Source organism: Calidris pugnax, unplaced genomic scaffold (assembly GCF_001431845.1).
Source record: "Calidris pugnax isolate Ruff unplaced genomic scaffold, ASM143184v1 scaffold24, whole genome shotgun sequence".
Classification (NCBI taxonomy): domain Eukaryota; kingdom Metazoa; phylum Chordata; class Aves; order Charadriiformes; family Scolopacidae; genus Calidris; species Calidris pugnax.
The window spans coordinates 10634698-10651111 of NW_015090922.1; the positions used below are offsets into that span (position 1 = coordinate 10634698).

The following is a 16414-nucleotide window of genomic DNA, read 5'->3' on the forward strand; positions in this document are numbered from 1 at the left end:
GAGACACTTGTGTAATTCTCAAAGATCAACTCTATCTTGATTACCCACAACTCAGTTAACACTGGCAGAAGACATCCTCAACCCACTAGTCACCCCCCTTCTCCAAATCATTTTTGATTTTGCATTTGATGACCACAAAGCAAGATCTGTTTGATCAGAGATCCACACTACACTGCATTGGTGACCTCCATTCATTGTGCAAACTGTACTCAAGTATTTTACCCACTTATCTAGGCAAGGTCTTGTGCTCTCTGTTCACAACTCATTCTGGGGGGAATTTTCAAAAGCAATCAATGAGACCAAGTAGATTAAAAAAAAAAAAAAAAAAAAAAAAAAAAAAAGAGTGAGAGAAAAGAAAAAAAGGAGTTTCTTGATTGCAGTATGTAGGTCATCTGAAGACCCTTTTACAGAAACCTAAGGAAAATGTTTCCAAAACTATCTTTGGTTGCTTGTGGGCAGCTAAAAACTTCTGGTAATTTCAACAATTGCCATGACATTTTTCTACTACTTTTTTGTAAAGGTCAAAGTCAGAGAAAATAGTAACATAAAAACCTTGTGTATGTGGCATTTTTTTCTTAGCCCAGAAGCAACATTCATCCTCAGAAGTGCTGCTTCTGTAGGTATTTCCATTCACACTTTTTTTATTGACTGGACTACAAAACTTCCCTGAGACTCAATTAAGACAAGACTGAAAACCAGTAATACACAAAAGTAAAGTAACCTTGTATTTTTTTCATTCTCGCTTTTTGAAAGAAAAACATAAAAAAACAGAGCAAACCAATATGGCATCTAAAGTTTACATGTGTCTAGAGAAATAAATCTGTCCACCTTGCCAAAATAAAAAACAATTTTAAAAAAAACCATCAGACAAGACTTCCCTATGTTAGTAACCTATGTGTAGACACATAGATATCTTGTGTTTTATCTTACCTTTTAGCCAACCACAGTTTGGTTCCTACACAGGTGATGATGTCACCTAGTCCCTGCTCGAAGTCCGAACTAACGAGCTGTTTGGATTCTAAGTACGACTGCAGCAAGTGAAAAACCTAAATAAAGAAAAAAAAAATTCAATAAAAGAATTGAAACTAGAGTCTGTAGCCAGTGCTTTTCTTCCAAATATCTGTAACATGAAAACAACCACCTGCAAAAGGAAAAACATGTATTTATTTGGCATAACAACAGATGAAATCCTTAAAGTGCTTATTATTTAAAATTCACTCTTCACAGAAATTGAACAACAAACCGTAGGAAGTGCTGGAAGATGTTAACCTCCATGAAGTGCGCAGAGGACAGCCTGATGAACACCACTCCTACTGGCCCTTCCCAACATAAGCATCCCTCATCTTTCAGCCTGGCTCAGCAGTGCCAGCTCAAAGTGTCCATGAAGCACACTGGCAGCTTGCCCCAATGGATGGAGCGAGGCTGGTTGCACCATACAACTACAACCAAGGAGACAGGGAAGGGTCTTTGAAATCCACACACCGAGCAAAAAGCTTTTAAAAGAAAGTGGTCATCTACAACCACTCTGAAGTGCTGACATAAAAGCATCTTTATTCCTGCTCCTGAGATCTTTCATTCAGGGCTCTGGCCAAACACAGTGAGCAGTTGGGTTTCACAGAGAAAGAAGATGCTCACACCTTTCCTTTCCAAGGACAGAGAAGACCGAGCTCCTGCACCGGCTGTGCACTGACTGCACCATCTCCTCCAGAGCTGCACTTAAAAGCCTAGTAGACACTTCCTAGCTACCATGAAAGAAAGAATTCAGGATACCAAAATAGAAAGCACTGCCTGTAGCTTTCTGGTCAGACAGTTAATAACAGAAATAATTTCTGTTCTTAGAGACCTTTCTTCGCTATTTAAAAACAGGCTTTTCAAGTAGTATTGAATTTATAGAAGAGCATTGAGAAAAAAAATGGAATTACAAAAAGATATATAGTCATCTAGATCATAAGCATGAAAAGGAAATATTGGGTAATAGATGAAAGCTGATACCAACTGCACAGTGGAGAGGGACTCTCCAAGCCCAGCCCCTGTAGTACCCATCCTCTCCCCATGTTGGAGAGGGTACATAACACACACTTCTGACATAAGTGACAATGCCTGTATCATCCCACTTAGTTTTTACCTTTCCCATTATGCAAATGAAGAGGCAACACCCAGGTGAGTTAATTTCTAAAGGGAAAAACACGAAGATTCAGTGCAGAACTGAACCCTAATGGGAAAGATCCTGCTCAGGTTAAGGAGTTTTGGAAGATAGAATAGGAGAACAGGAGGCTGACTCTCCCTCTTTCTTTAACTTGCCTTAAAGCCTCCAAGTTTGAAATTTGCCCACACAGGTAAGTTACATTGATAGACATGACAGGATTTCTATGAAAATTGAAAAAGGACATCCCCCATTATTTATTGAAACTGACGATGTGCAGGATTTAAGAAGCTTTAGAAGTATCATCAGACCATTTCTGAAAATACCTACATGAGCATTTAATATGGAAACACTCTTAACGCGTGAGAGCATTAGCACTTCATACTTGCAAAGTGACAATTTTATGACTAACGGATCAAGCTGGGGCCTTCATTTCACTTTGGGAAAAGAAAAACCTTTATATCCAGATTTTTGCATCTCAGATCTTGGTTTCCCGCATTCCAGCTGTCACTTGCTCCCGGGGTTAATTTTTTTGTTTGTTTGCTTGTTTTGGAAACATAAACGCTGCCGCATAGCATTAACTTGACACAATTTCATCTGGGTTATTTTTTGTGAAATTATTCAAGTGGAAAAACAGCTGCAGTGGTTTCAAATAAGCACGGAAACAGAACAGAAGAGATGTCAAGAGACTATCTAATCCATACAAACACTGAGGCAGGGTTTAAACATTCTCCAATGAAACAAATGCCTGACCATCTTAATCCTGAAAACAGCCAAGAAAGCAGATTCCAAAATATTTGTATGCAACCTCTTCTAGAGTTTCACCCTCGAAATCCAAGCTCTTGAGGTAAGGTGTTCCTCTCCACTCCCACCCTTGCCCTCATGGTAAACAAGTGTTCTCTGGAAGCCATTCAGTCAGTCCAGATTTTTTCCTAGTGAGGTACTTATTAAACACTGAGATCCCACTGGGGCCCCTTTGACAGGAACAATCAAATAAACTCTCATCTCTCTGTGTAGCAGGTGCTCTGTAGGCAAGAGACATCCTGGAAAGATAGCTGTCATCTTGTCTTTTTTCTTTTAATCTTTTAAAGTCCTCTCCACTGAACATCATTTATTGACAGCAGACCTTCTTTCTCAGATGTTTTTTGCAAGATAATTTTGAATTTTTATCTTTTTCTACAAAGCACTTTGTGAGACTGCAAACATTCCAGACTGTCACCAGAAATCTCTACCTTCAATCCTCTTCTTTAGCCTGTTCTTGCCGGTGCAACTGACTGCTTATTAAAATGGTTTAAGTATTGATTCAAAATTAACCTTTTTCATGAAAACCAATGTACTTGCCACTACTACTTATTTCTCTGTATCTGTTGTGGCTTGTCTGTTAAGTAATGGACACTATAGAAGAAAAGGGATGAAAAAGGAAAATAATGTATATGCAGAAGCTCTTCTTACTGCCTTTTATATCCTCTGCTAATTGAAAGTCATTTGGTGCCTTAACCTTTCTGGTTTTAGTCTTCTGTGCTTGTGTTCATTTCCAGGAATGAGAAGGGATTTACCTCTAAGCAATAATATAAAATCTGTTTCACAATTATGAAGGGGCTATCATATTTTTTCCTAGAAGCTTAAATTAAGTTAATCTCTCCAGCTTTGAAAACAACTCCCAAAGTGCATCCCTCCTAAATACAAAGGAAACCTAAGTAGTTTGATAGTTCAAGCAAAAGGTCTTGAGAGACGGAGAATTGTGCATATTAAGTAGGTCAAATTTGTGGATTTAAATTAGTGCAGGTAGGAAATTCAGTACTGAACGGGCAATAAAAACCCCTCTGCAATTCAGTCTCTATATGAACCATATCCTTTCAATATCATTCTGAAGATAAAAATCAGCGGGCACAAACCATAGTTAAGCAATAGAATTAGACAGTGCAACTCAAGTAAGAGTTTGATTCACTCTTGAAGAATGATGGCATTCATCAAAGAATGTTCAACTACTACAGTTTACCCTGGTCCTACTTTTGACATATGCAAAATATGGATTTTCTCATTATTTCAGTGCAAGCCCTCTCTTGTTTATTCAGGACCCCTTCACCAAATTTTAGAGACCTAGAAAGCTTTCCCCACAAAGGAACACTTTTTTTCAGCATAAGGTTTTAGAACGCCTAAACTAAATTTGAAATTGTAATTAATGTCTGCATGTTTTATTCAAAGCCTTATTTTATGTAAGCTAAAACTGGAGGCAACCAAACAATCTGTAAAAGCTAACCACGGTACTTCCATCATGCGTGACAGGTCATTGTTTGGCTTATAGTAATATTGCTGCAGCTCCCATGATCTAAGACTACAAGGCAGGAAACGTCTGCATGGGGAGGTAGCAAGTTTTATGAGACTGTTTAATACAGATAATAGAGACAGGCTTTCCAGCATACGGCTCTCCTCAAGTCCAAAATACTACTCGATTTAAAATCCTCTACTAAATTTCTCACTTACATATAAATGCAATGAGGTCATGGTGTTCCTTTTGTATGTGGGACTGTTTTATTATTATACTAAGGCTATATATTAATCATTTTTTCGTTTTAAAAGGCAGTTTCACAAAAGATTTGCACTGTCTGTAGAAGATTAACGAAACTTACAGGATGACAGTGAATATCTTTAAATTTGACATGAATTAAACACCAAGAAGGCTGCCTGAGAAACCACCTTTGAGGTGCTGGGAGTCCTTTCACCAGGCCTGAAGATATAACACTCAAGGTATTTTCCGTAGTTCTGCAAAACCCTGCAGTAAAGCAGGCAAGTTGCAGTATGCTCACAAATCTTTTCTTTCCCTGAGCAGGCTGTTCAGGAGTCAGGCAGGACTGTACAGACTGTTTGTCAATGTGGGCAACATTTGTTAAAACAGATCAAGCCATGTGAAGTCCAGATACTTGGATATGTAATGGGGGACAGCGTCTACCGATTGACCATTCTGACACCCTTTGGTCCATGGGGTTCTACCATCAGCCAGTATCTCCTAACCCGCTGCAGGTAAAACCTCCAACATGGGAGGACTTTTTAATGCTGAATTTCACAGGGGAAATAACCCCAAAACCAAAAACCAAGCCACAACCAAAAGCACAAAGCTAGCTCCGGCATGACACTATACCCTAATTAGCAAAATCCAAGGACCCAGCGTGCCAGTGAAGGGAAGCTGTTCTGCTCTCCAGTCATTCCCAATCTCCCATACCTTCCCTCCTTTCTTGGCATTGTCAGTGCTTCCTTCTCGTTCTTCAGCTCTATAAGAGGTGGGGGCAGGGGTGGGAGGTGGAGTGGCAGTGAAAAAGGACAAAAAGCAGAGGACAGTGGGGAAGGGAAGAGGCAAAAAAAGGAAACAGCTGGATTGGTTCCCTGCTGGTCAATCAGCACACACATTCTTCTAGCCTGCTCACATCCATCCCCCACCAAACAGCACGCTTTCAGATGCAGCACTGAGAGCTTTCTGTCTCTCTGTCATGACATGAGAAAGTTGAGTGTTTTCTTTGTACCCAAGCAGACCTAAACACATAATATCTGCTATTTTTCCAAGTCTTCATTTTGGATGATCAAGTGGAAAAAAATGCACATTACTTTTTTGAAATAAAGAAATACTTAAATGATTAGACATCAGCTAAGTCAAAAATATAAAACATGAGAAGCAAGAAGAGATATTTTGCTCCCCCACATCAACTTTGATATGATGCTGATCATTATCTTCAGAGGCTCTCATATCAGCTCAAAGTGCTGTATTCAAGCTGTGAAATAGGCTATTAGAATAATGAAGCAATGCAACAGTGGATGAAAACTTGTACAAACCACAGCATCTAGCAAGTGCCTTTGAATTTTTTTTGATGCCAAGAGTTCTCCTGCATATGTACAGAGACACTGCAAATATAACACCTGTTAATAGCCACAAAATTGATCTATTGTGGCACACTTTCTGCCTAACAAATAGACATTTTTGTAGCATTAGCATTACTTCTATAGGAAGAAGAAAGGTTTCTGAAATTTACAATAAACTGTTAACTTCAGACGAAATAATGATTAGGCAGACACTTGGTGTGCATGAGCACACGCTCAAATTGAAAAGAGAACACCGCCTTCAATATGTTGCTGCTCAAAGTGCCGCCTTTAAAGATTTTCCAAACACACATTGAAGTTTATATAATTGCACACTTCTCAGTGAAGTAGCAAAGTTAAACTTTTCTCCCCTTAAACTGACCTGAAGCAATAAAAACTTTTGCATGCAGGCTCTCAGCTACGTTTGGATGAAATTAGGTATACAGTACAAATATTCACATTCCTAAGTGCAAGACTAAAACAATGCTCCCAGTGTTCATTTCAGTGCTTCTTGAAAAAAAATAAAAAACAAACTCACATCACCCTAACTGTCGATTCTCAGCATAGATCATCTAACTCCCTAAAGGAAACAGAAAGAACACAGAGGTTTCACCAACTGAAAGAGAACACTGTGTAAATACTAAGCTTGGAAAAATGTGCCACTTGCCAAGCTATGGAGGTTGAAAGCCAAAGAAGGGTGCTTGCAAAATGGCAGGAGTAAGGAGACTACTGCACTAAGCTAAATGTGGTTTTTCAGAATTGTTCCATCAAAAGCTTTTGCTTGAGTATTAACAGGCTAATGAGAAAACCTCAAACGTTATTTTTCTTTTCTTCTCTCATTTAAAGGCAGATAAAGTTTTATTCTTCTTATATGAGAAATACAACTGCCAAGTTATCTCTGTATTCTGAAAGTGAGGCTCAGTTTTTAATGGTTTTTTTCTATGACCATGTAAGATAAAAACTGGCAAGCTGCTGTGACAGGTGAAGGCATTTTTATTAGGATGATAAAAAGTTCAAAGTTACAACAATTATCTGTAGGGAAAAACAAGCCCTAAAAATCCCTTTTTTCTTAAACATGAAAAGTGCCAGTATGATAATTAAAATGGGACTAAAATCCTCAACTGTTTCCCTCCAGTTTTCCAAGATGCTATCTATAAAAAAATAGACGGGAGATTTCATATCTATCTGGTTACCTTCTGATATCAGCCTGGTCTGCAAAAATTTATATTTGTGGAAAATAAATATAACACTTTATCACCAGCAAGTATGGTATGAACACAGCCCCTGCGGTTCATGCTACTCTGGACAAACAAAAGCCATTATACAAGTTGCAGAGTAATAGCTTAACATTAGTAGAGAACCACAGCACACAAATGTGCTGCAACCAGAAAAGAGAGAAAAAAGTCTTTGGGTGGGAGGTGGGGGGAGGGACGGGGGACATAAGTATTTTGAATTTGTTTCCATATTTAAATGACAATATATTGAAGAGGAATTTCAAATATTTACAAATCTCTTGATGTCCCCAAACAAATGTGTTAGAGAAGACACCACTTATTACGTTGCTCTCATAGTCCTGGATTAGTCCATAGTACTAGATTATTACAGACATCACCCTTTGTTCCTACCACCTTCTTTCTTCGAAGTCTTTAATTTCACGATGTTAATTTCACAACTAGCAAATCAGATCATTATTTCTGCCAAATATAAGTTATATTATTACTATATATGAATATTGCTTCCTCAAATTTGTTTTTGTGTGAATTAGTAAACTCAGTCTGACATTGAAATATTTCCCTTGGCAAATATTTTTCTGAAAACTGTATAAAATTTTTTTCTTCTTTTAAGGAACAGCTGGTTCACAATTCAATTTTTCCATAACTTCAGCTTTGTTTTATCAGCACATTTCATCATCTAATTACACAATTTTGATTTATTTTTCATGAGAAAGTAGGGCTTTTAAATCCTTCTTCCAAATATATCTATCAAAACTCATAAAGCCAGGTTTATAAAAGAATCAAGTTGCTTTAATTAAAATGCAGGCAAGCATATTTTGATTGAATTAATAAGTTGTAAAATAAGGTATGAAAGCATATGTAGTTATGAATAAAAATACAATACTAGTTAACTACATATAACTGAGCAAGAATAACACAGCTGTTTAATAATCTGAAAATTATGACTGTGCCTTAACTAGGAAATGTACACAATGCTGAAAAATAGCAAAGTGGCTTTCTTCTCAGTGACAGATATATACTATAAAACATTCATTATTGAAAATGTGTTCTTAAAATTGAAGACATATCAAAGTTCTTGTGATACTATTTGTGATACCATTTTTAGTAGGTTTTTCTTCCTATTTTAGTCCAGGTGAAACTGGACTTGCATGTGGAACTGAAATTCTGTACGAGGAGAAAACAAAACAGTAAGAACTTTGCTGCCAGCCAACATCATATTCATCAGTGTTATTTACTCAAAAGTCCTAGCTGATTTTTCTCTTAACAGTACACAGTTTGCCTATTTGCACAGAAACCTGACACCAAGTCTGACTTTATAATTATTAGGACTTTTTTACCATTAGGATTTAAGACACTTTTAAAGCTATCATTCATCTTATAACTAAAGGTACATGTTCTGGGCAGAGAAGCGCAACCAAAAGACCGACGGACAGATTGGCTGATGAGAAAACAGAAAACCCCAGTAAGTAGCTGGTGCTAAGAAAAGGCACAGCTGACTGAGGAGTAAGGGTCCCACTCACAACCTGCTAACCAGCCAGACTGGCCAGAGATGAGAGAGGCTGCCGTGGAGCTGGTGGCATTACTGCTCTCTGCAAACACACCTCTTACCTTCTCAGCACCCAAAACCAAAACCTGAAAGTCTAGAGAAATGAACAGACCAGTCTGCATGTTGCAAGCAGTTGAAAATTGTGCTCAGCCGGCAGTTCTGATCAGAACAAACAGTAGGAAGGATACAATGAAGTCTCCTCTTTCAAGTCTAAATGCTGCCATCATAAAAACTCAGCCATCACTGTCTTAATCCAGCTACCTCAAAGGATATGAAGCTTTCCCCCTCCTTTAAACAGCTTTTTTCCTTTTTCTTTTTTTGGGGGATGGTGGTAAAACAATTTGAAGTGATTCTTTCCCAGACTATGTCTTTGTAACACAGTTATCCTGCTCACGTCCACATGAAGGAGACAAAAAGCAAATAAAAGACCAAGGTACACTTGTTTGCTAAGGGATATTTACAATTAGGAAGAATATTAAAAGATACTCCACTAAGAAGCTGACATGTAAGAGACACAGTCAGTACGAACATGTTTACAAAAAGTGCTCAGAAGTACACTGCTACTTGACCCCATAGCTTTGCTGGTTTCAGCAGAGGTGATCTTCTGTCTCAGGAATGCCTGCATCAACACTCAAGCTGAGAAAATAATTAGAAGTAAGCTACATCAATTTGATGTTTTCATTTCCTAAATTCACATTATAGCACAAAGTGAAGTAAAACTTGTAGCTTCAGAAAACAATTTTCTTCTCCCACCTAATGATTTTAAGCTTACAGAAGAGAAAATACATATACAGGTCTCTCAAACAGAAGAAAAACATTTAGTATTTTTGAAGTTTGAGAAGTAATTTGCTACATAAATGTCCAAGTGCAGGTAGCTATATCCATGGAAAAAAAAAAACCGAAATGTGGTGCTTTTCAGGGTCATAGTAATCTTCCAAAAGCTTTTCCCCCTTCATCCATCAAGGCAGTACTAACCTGTTGCTGTACGTGCCTCTGTGAACGAGGATCAACTTCCCCCTCCATTGCTGCATATTTACAAGCATATTGTCACTTTTAATGGCTCCATTTACATCTGAGGAACTCAATATGATCAGAAGATCGTCAGAGGGCTGGAGCACCTCTCCTATGAAGACAGACTGAGAGACCTGGGGTTGTTCAGCCTGGAGAAGAGAAGGCTCCAGGGAGACCTATAGCAGCTTTCCACTATCTGAAGGGAGCCTATAGGAGAGCCGGAGAGGGACTCTTTGTCAGGAAGTGTAGTGAAAGGACAAGGGGCAACGGTTTTAAATTGGAAGAGGGGAGATTTAGATGAGATATTAGGAAGAAACTATTTACTGTGAGGGTGGTGAGGCACTGGAACAGGTTGCCCAGAGAAGCTGTGGATGCCCCATCCCTGGAGGTGTTCAAGGCCAGGCTGGATGGGGCTTTGAGCAACCTGGTCTGGTGGGAGGTGTCCCTGCCCATGGCAGGGGGGCTGGAACTCCATGATCTTTAAGGTCCCTTCCAACTCTAACCATTCTATGATTCTATCGTTCTATGATTAGACGTACAAAAAAGGAACATGCAAACCAAAACATGCAATAAAAGTAGCTTTATGTCTAGACAACATAGCTAATGTGCGGGCTTAACTTGTAGGTAAGTCAAACTGAATTCCAAGTGTAAACATGAATAATGAGTAGTTAGCTTTACGAAGGCGATATCTAGGACAACAGCACAAAGGATGGTGCATGTAATGCAAACTCTTTCTCTTTTAATTACAGTAACATCTACAAAGTAATTCAGAGAAGAGGATTCCACTGAGCTGCACCATGAGAGGGAAAAGACCAAGCCCTCCTATATTTTTACTCTCACTGTACTACAAGGCAGTAGTATTCAGCACAGGAGGATGTGGATACAGCCACTTTCCAACAAGGAAGATCAGCTGCGAGAGGAAGGGACTGGCTTCCCAAAATACACATCATCCTTTTGCTTCTTTTCTACGAATGATGAAGAAATAAAGCTTTTACTTATGTAACAGCATACTGCTTCTCAATTTTTGTAGTCGTCCCCTGCCCCCCCATATTCCAAAAGAATTATTATAGAAGAAAGTCTTGTAGGCACAGAACCAGCAGAATTAAGTGATTTAATTAAAATCTACAGGGGATGCATCTCAGAGACAGCCTAACTCAGATCCTTTAAGTTCCATTTCACACAGAGTAAACATGTGCATGAGAATTTATGTGGGGAGGAAAAAATTACTAAATTATGCTTTACGTATACTTTTTTGAAAGCACTTTGCTCTCCAGAGAAAACAGCAGAAAGAATACATATGTGCCAGTGAGATGCAGACTGTACAGTCAAAAATGCACAGAAAATATACACGCTATTTCCTTAGAATTCATCAGTTTTGGACCACTGATGTTCCTGAAGTTTTCTACTGGTATTATATACTTTTTGAAACTATCAAGTTCATAGAAACATAGATAACTTATGATGAAACTTGAACTACAGCAAATACATGAATCATGCTACTGCTGAAACTCAGCAGATTTTTGCCTTACGCATATGGACAAGCTATTTATAAATTTTTACTTCCCATCAGGCTCAGCATGATGTCAGCTTACAATAACAAGTTAATGTTAATGTTTTCCAGTAATTTTGACAGTGCCATTTAACTGCAAGTGCCCCGGCCAAGGTAAACTTAAGGGCAAGGAAAAGGCAAACTGTATAATCAGAGAACAACGTTAATGAATTTTGCATCTCTGCTTTGAACACTTGGAATTCTACCTGAAATATATTTCTCTTTTGTTCCCAAAGTTTAATCTCGCTAGCCAGCTGATCACATCTCCCCAAAACAGCTCAAATATTCCTTCTGATTTTAATTAGCTGCAATGCTTCATCGCCTTGTGGATTATTTCTCCAGACAAACAAGCATCCTACGCTATCACAGAAAGTGCCAAACTCAAAGCTATCAAACATTTCCTGAACCCTAGTAAGCTCACGCACTTTGTTTTACAATCAGCAGCATCACGACAGGCAAACACTGTCTCTGCAAATTCACCAGTAACAGACAAATTCGAACAAAAAATGATGAAATTCGCTGGGGCTCTTCTCTTCAGAGGCATGAGAAGCTGTTCAGGAAGATCTGTTTTTTATTATTATTTTTCCCTCTCCCTTTTCCAATCACATACAATTGGTAAGATGTGTTTTTGACAAAAACAAATGCCAACTGCAATCATTTTTATGGCAAAAAGGTTTTTTTGAAAAGCAAGTTCTTCCAATGCATTTTCTTACTCAAGACCACCTTCTCCAGCATTTGCACATGCTTGCCTTTGATTTTTTTATCCCAGAGGAGTACAGCTGTCTCACTATCTCTAAAAGCAGTTCCAAGAACAGTTTTGTAAAGCTGCTGTAGCTTAACCCTCCACTCGCTTTGGATGTTGAACTGCAGAGACGCTGCCTTCTGGACCCAGCCGTACCAATGAGAGATGTTACCATGCTGCCACGCTGCATCCTGCTGAAGTCTGACAACTTCAAACCTCCTAGCCAGTCTTCTTCTAATGAAAGCAAACTTTCCACTCCCTTCAGTCATATGAGTTAGGTTAGCAGAGGCCTATTTTTTAAATTGATCAAATCTCACTCCTCTTTACTGAAACAGCCCAGGGAGGACCACCAGCCGATCTGTGGCTGCTGCAACACCCTGCAGAGGGCTAGTAATGATCAGCTGGATGTGGACTGCTGTGCACAAGCTGATCACAGAACACAAGCCTACAGGAATCCTCTGGCATTATAGCCTCAAAACTGACAAAATGACAAGGTAATGTATTGGCTTTACTAGTTCCAGATTTGCTCAAGGCAGCTGAGCAAATTTGCATCAGTGATGCAAGGAACTATCAGGATACTTCATACCCTTTTTCCTACAAATAAACACCACACACAAGGTGGGCAAAGTGTCTCTAATGGGTTCTTCAGTGTCTTTCCCCCTCACAATCAGTAACAATTTGGTCTTGCCTGAGTTCATCTCCCCGCACCACTCCACTGCCAGTGTCCTGTCACTTTTGTATTTTAATAGTGGCTGTAATTGCAACAGCACCCACTAAAATCAATAGTTTCTTTAGTTAACGTTAAACATTTTCCATTTACCACCTTTAGATAAACTAAGCTGGAATCCAGGGAGAGCTGCATTTGGCAGAATAGAAATGAGTGGAAGCCACCTCTGCTTCTCTCGTATGGGTCTCCTTACTGTGCTCATAACCTGTGGTAAACCATAAAGGAAGCTGCAAAAAGATGCCACACAGAATGGTTTCTCATCACAAAGATTTTATGTCTATCTCCCTTATCACATTGCTGCAAACTTTCAGAGCCCTAGAAGTGTCTGTGCCATGCCTTGTCCTAAATCCTGGGCACAAAGTATCTGTGATCTTCCTTATCAACAGATTTCACTGGGGATTGATGGTTTATGTTGAAGGATCATCACGTAACACAGTATTACTTTTTTTTTTTGAAGCAGTAAAATTTACTATAGAAATAAAACTACAGTAAAGCATATATAACAGTATGAAGTACGCTGCTTCAAATAAACCCTAAAAAATATTTCAATTTGGCAAAAAGAACAACAAAATGAATTAGCAAGATGATGTTTTCAGAAGTTACTGAATCTACTGAGGTAGCTCAGAAGTTTTCTTAAATTCCGTGAGTTAACTGCACTTAGAATAACAAGAGAACTTTATTTGAAAACAAGTTCCCTTTTTCTCCCCTCCAAACACTGTTAAGACTTTATTGGTCTTGTTGGCCTTACAATACATTAAAAACTATCAACCAGCTGCAAAAGGGGAATCTACCTATTTATTTATTTACTTAATGTTCAGGAGGATGAGTGCTCTGTTAGTAAGCTGCAGAGAAGGACAGAGTAAAAGTTTGTCGTTAAACAGGTTAAAAGGTCAAAACAAAATACCTGATGATATCATGGTTTTCACTACAAAATATCTGTGAAGAGACCCCCTGCAGACAGCACTGTGTACAACACAGTAACGATACTGAGTAGGAATGTTTTATATTACAAACCTTGAAAGCAAATAAAAATTTCTTCAAATTTACCACCTAGTTCTGTTTTAGTCACTGTGCAAATTGGACAAATACCATATCTGCCACCCAAAATAACCCATTTTTTCATTTTTTCCCCAGAAAAATAAGGCTAACTAAAGAAAAAGGTCCAAATAAAGTTTCTGCAGGAATTCAATTATGAGAACGCGACAATAAACGCCTACTGCTCGTGACACGGGATACCAAAATTGAATGGCATTGTCCATCATCCAGCAACACCTCTGAAGTGTTTTATGCCTGTATAACTGCAAGACTCCAAGTATTCTGCAGATTTTCACAGCTGATCATGGTACCGTAATTCTATTCAACAAGATTGTTCCTATAAAACCCCAGGGATCACCCACACAGATAAAGCCATTATAAGCCCCATTCATGTACTGACTGAACGAAAAAATATATATGACTGACTTCCAACTTCTAAGCCTTCCTTCCTATTGTTCTATGTAATCTTTATAAATATCACTGAAAAAAACCTGAATTTAGAGGCAACACTCAGATGGAACATAAATTCCCCTGACAGGAAAAGGCTGATGGAAAAACATTAGCAAAACTTAACTAGTCAAACAGTTGATGGAAAAAGCGTCAAAGGCTGTGGTGGTTATAAACACCTCTCTGAGGAAATCTGACTGTTAATATCAAAGCCTACCACACTCAGAGAGTAAAGAACCCAAGAAGTTACTGCAGTAATAATCTGAGAACTGGACATGATAAATTTAACAACATCCGCAACTCAACTTAGGAAATAGTCAGGATGAGATCATTTATTTGGACCATGTGATCGTGGAAGTTCACAGATTAACGTTCACATGAAATGAACTTCTTGTTCAACTGTTCGAAAATTACCACATTATACAATACTGCAGATAGCTTTAAGTGTCATTAAAACTATTAATTCTTACGTCAGATTACATTAAAATTATAATGCTGTATATTTAATGTATCTGTCTGAAAGGTCTTTAACTTAAAAATAATTTTTTACCTAAGAGTGCAATAAGGCTTTTCAGAAAAATGAAAAATTCAGAAAACAAAACAACTCTCTAAGGGTTACATAACTTTGTAGTTCTATTTCCACCTTTAATGCCATGTATCTACAACAATATAAACTGTTACCAACAGTTTATATTTTTTTAGGGAAAGCAGTATTATGCTTGAATTGCTAAAGGCACAATGAGGTTACAAAGAACTTTTTTTTTCCTCCCCAGTGATCACTGAGTGCCAAGAAGCCTATTTTATATATTTTAAAACTAGTTAACATAAAATGTTCATTTTGGCTTTTATAACCTTTCTTTCACTTCTGACAACAGAAGATGCCTGATGCTGTAATATAATTTTTAAATGTCTTGCAGAGTGCAACAATCCAAGAGAAATAACTACAGTCATAAAAGTACCTCATCAGCTCCTAGTATCTACAGAATCTACTTTAGTTTGATTAATTTTGAAATAATTTCTTACAATATGATAATTCAGAAGTATAAATGATTGACTCAAAACAGCAAACAGGAAAAAAAAGCCTTTCTATTGCTGGAAGCTTTTGATGTACTCCCTTCTTTTTAAGGTGACTTTTAAAACAACAGTAACTAGTACCACCACAGGGGTTTGAAATCCTGGCTGCTCAACACGTCTCCTATGAGAATAGTATGTGAAGGTGATTACATGAAGTCTTGTCCTTTTAAAATGCTTCAGGACTATCCGTGGGCTACGGATTTACGCTGCAACACAGGACACACACATACAGCATATGCTTTTTATTAGATGTTACATCAGGAAATAACTATTAAAAACAACAACAATTTTGCAACAAGACGTATACGTGAAGTCTTTCACCTCTACATCTTCCTAAGGCTTTTTTTGAAGTTGGGAATATTCACTAGATGGGACAACATCACCATGGCACACATGTGTTTCCATGATGGTACTAATTACTTTTGTATTAAAATAATAACCTATGAAGTATGTAGTGTGTTTCATGCAAGACACCGACACTATGATTTAAAAATCTTATTTGTCCTGACTTCATTCCAGAGAGCAAAAGCTCTAGCTGGCATTTCTAATGGCACAAAATAATTCAATAGGTAAAAAAAATGAGAATGAAAAGAAACAAGTCAAACACACACTCAAGAATAGCTCCATTTATATTTCCTTTAAAAAAAAAAGTGATTATTAGTCTTTCTAAAGTTTCCTGCTCCTAATTGCCAGTGGTGTTTGTTTCACCAATGAAACAAGACAGAAGAACAGAGAAGAATAAAGGAAAGATTTCTTGCAATTTCCAAATGTGAGATGAGCACATAATCAGCATTTTGTTTGCTATAAAAGTGTTTTGTGGGGAACAAGAGAAGTTTTAAGTTGGCCTTTTCTACCTTAAACTATTTTTTCCTTGAAGAATAGCAAATTAATATTATAAAGCAAAATAAATTCATGCATTTGGACTGTGTAAAGGAAGAAAAGGTGCTAAGAAACTTCAATTATATTGAAACCAAACTCACTATGAACTATAAGTGCTGAATATCTTCCATCTAGGTCATAAAAAATTAAGTGGATTCCTGAGTGATTTCTTGTAGC

The 16414-nt window shown here is 37.9% G+C and overlaps 1 protein-coding gene across 4 annotated transcripts in view; it reads right to left on the reverse strand.

Moving 5' to 3' along the window:
* The window catches only part of THADA (thyroid adenoma associated), a 160424-nt gene that overhangs the window by 62245 nt on the left and 81765 nt on the right, over positions 1-16414 (reverse strand). For all 4 annotated transcript variants that reach the window (XR_001413030.1, XR_001413031.1, XM_014951060.1 and 1 more), the window contains exon 29: positions 931-1046. Coding sequence is in view for 2 of the 4 variants with exons in the window: in XM_014951060.1 (XP_014806546.1) it covers positions 931-1046 (116 nt within the window). In the remaining 2 variants the exon portion in view is untranslated. The remainder of the gene's footprint in view (positions 1-930; positions 1047-16414) is intronic.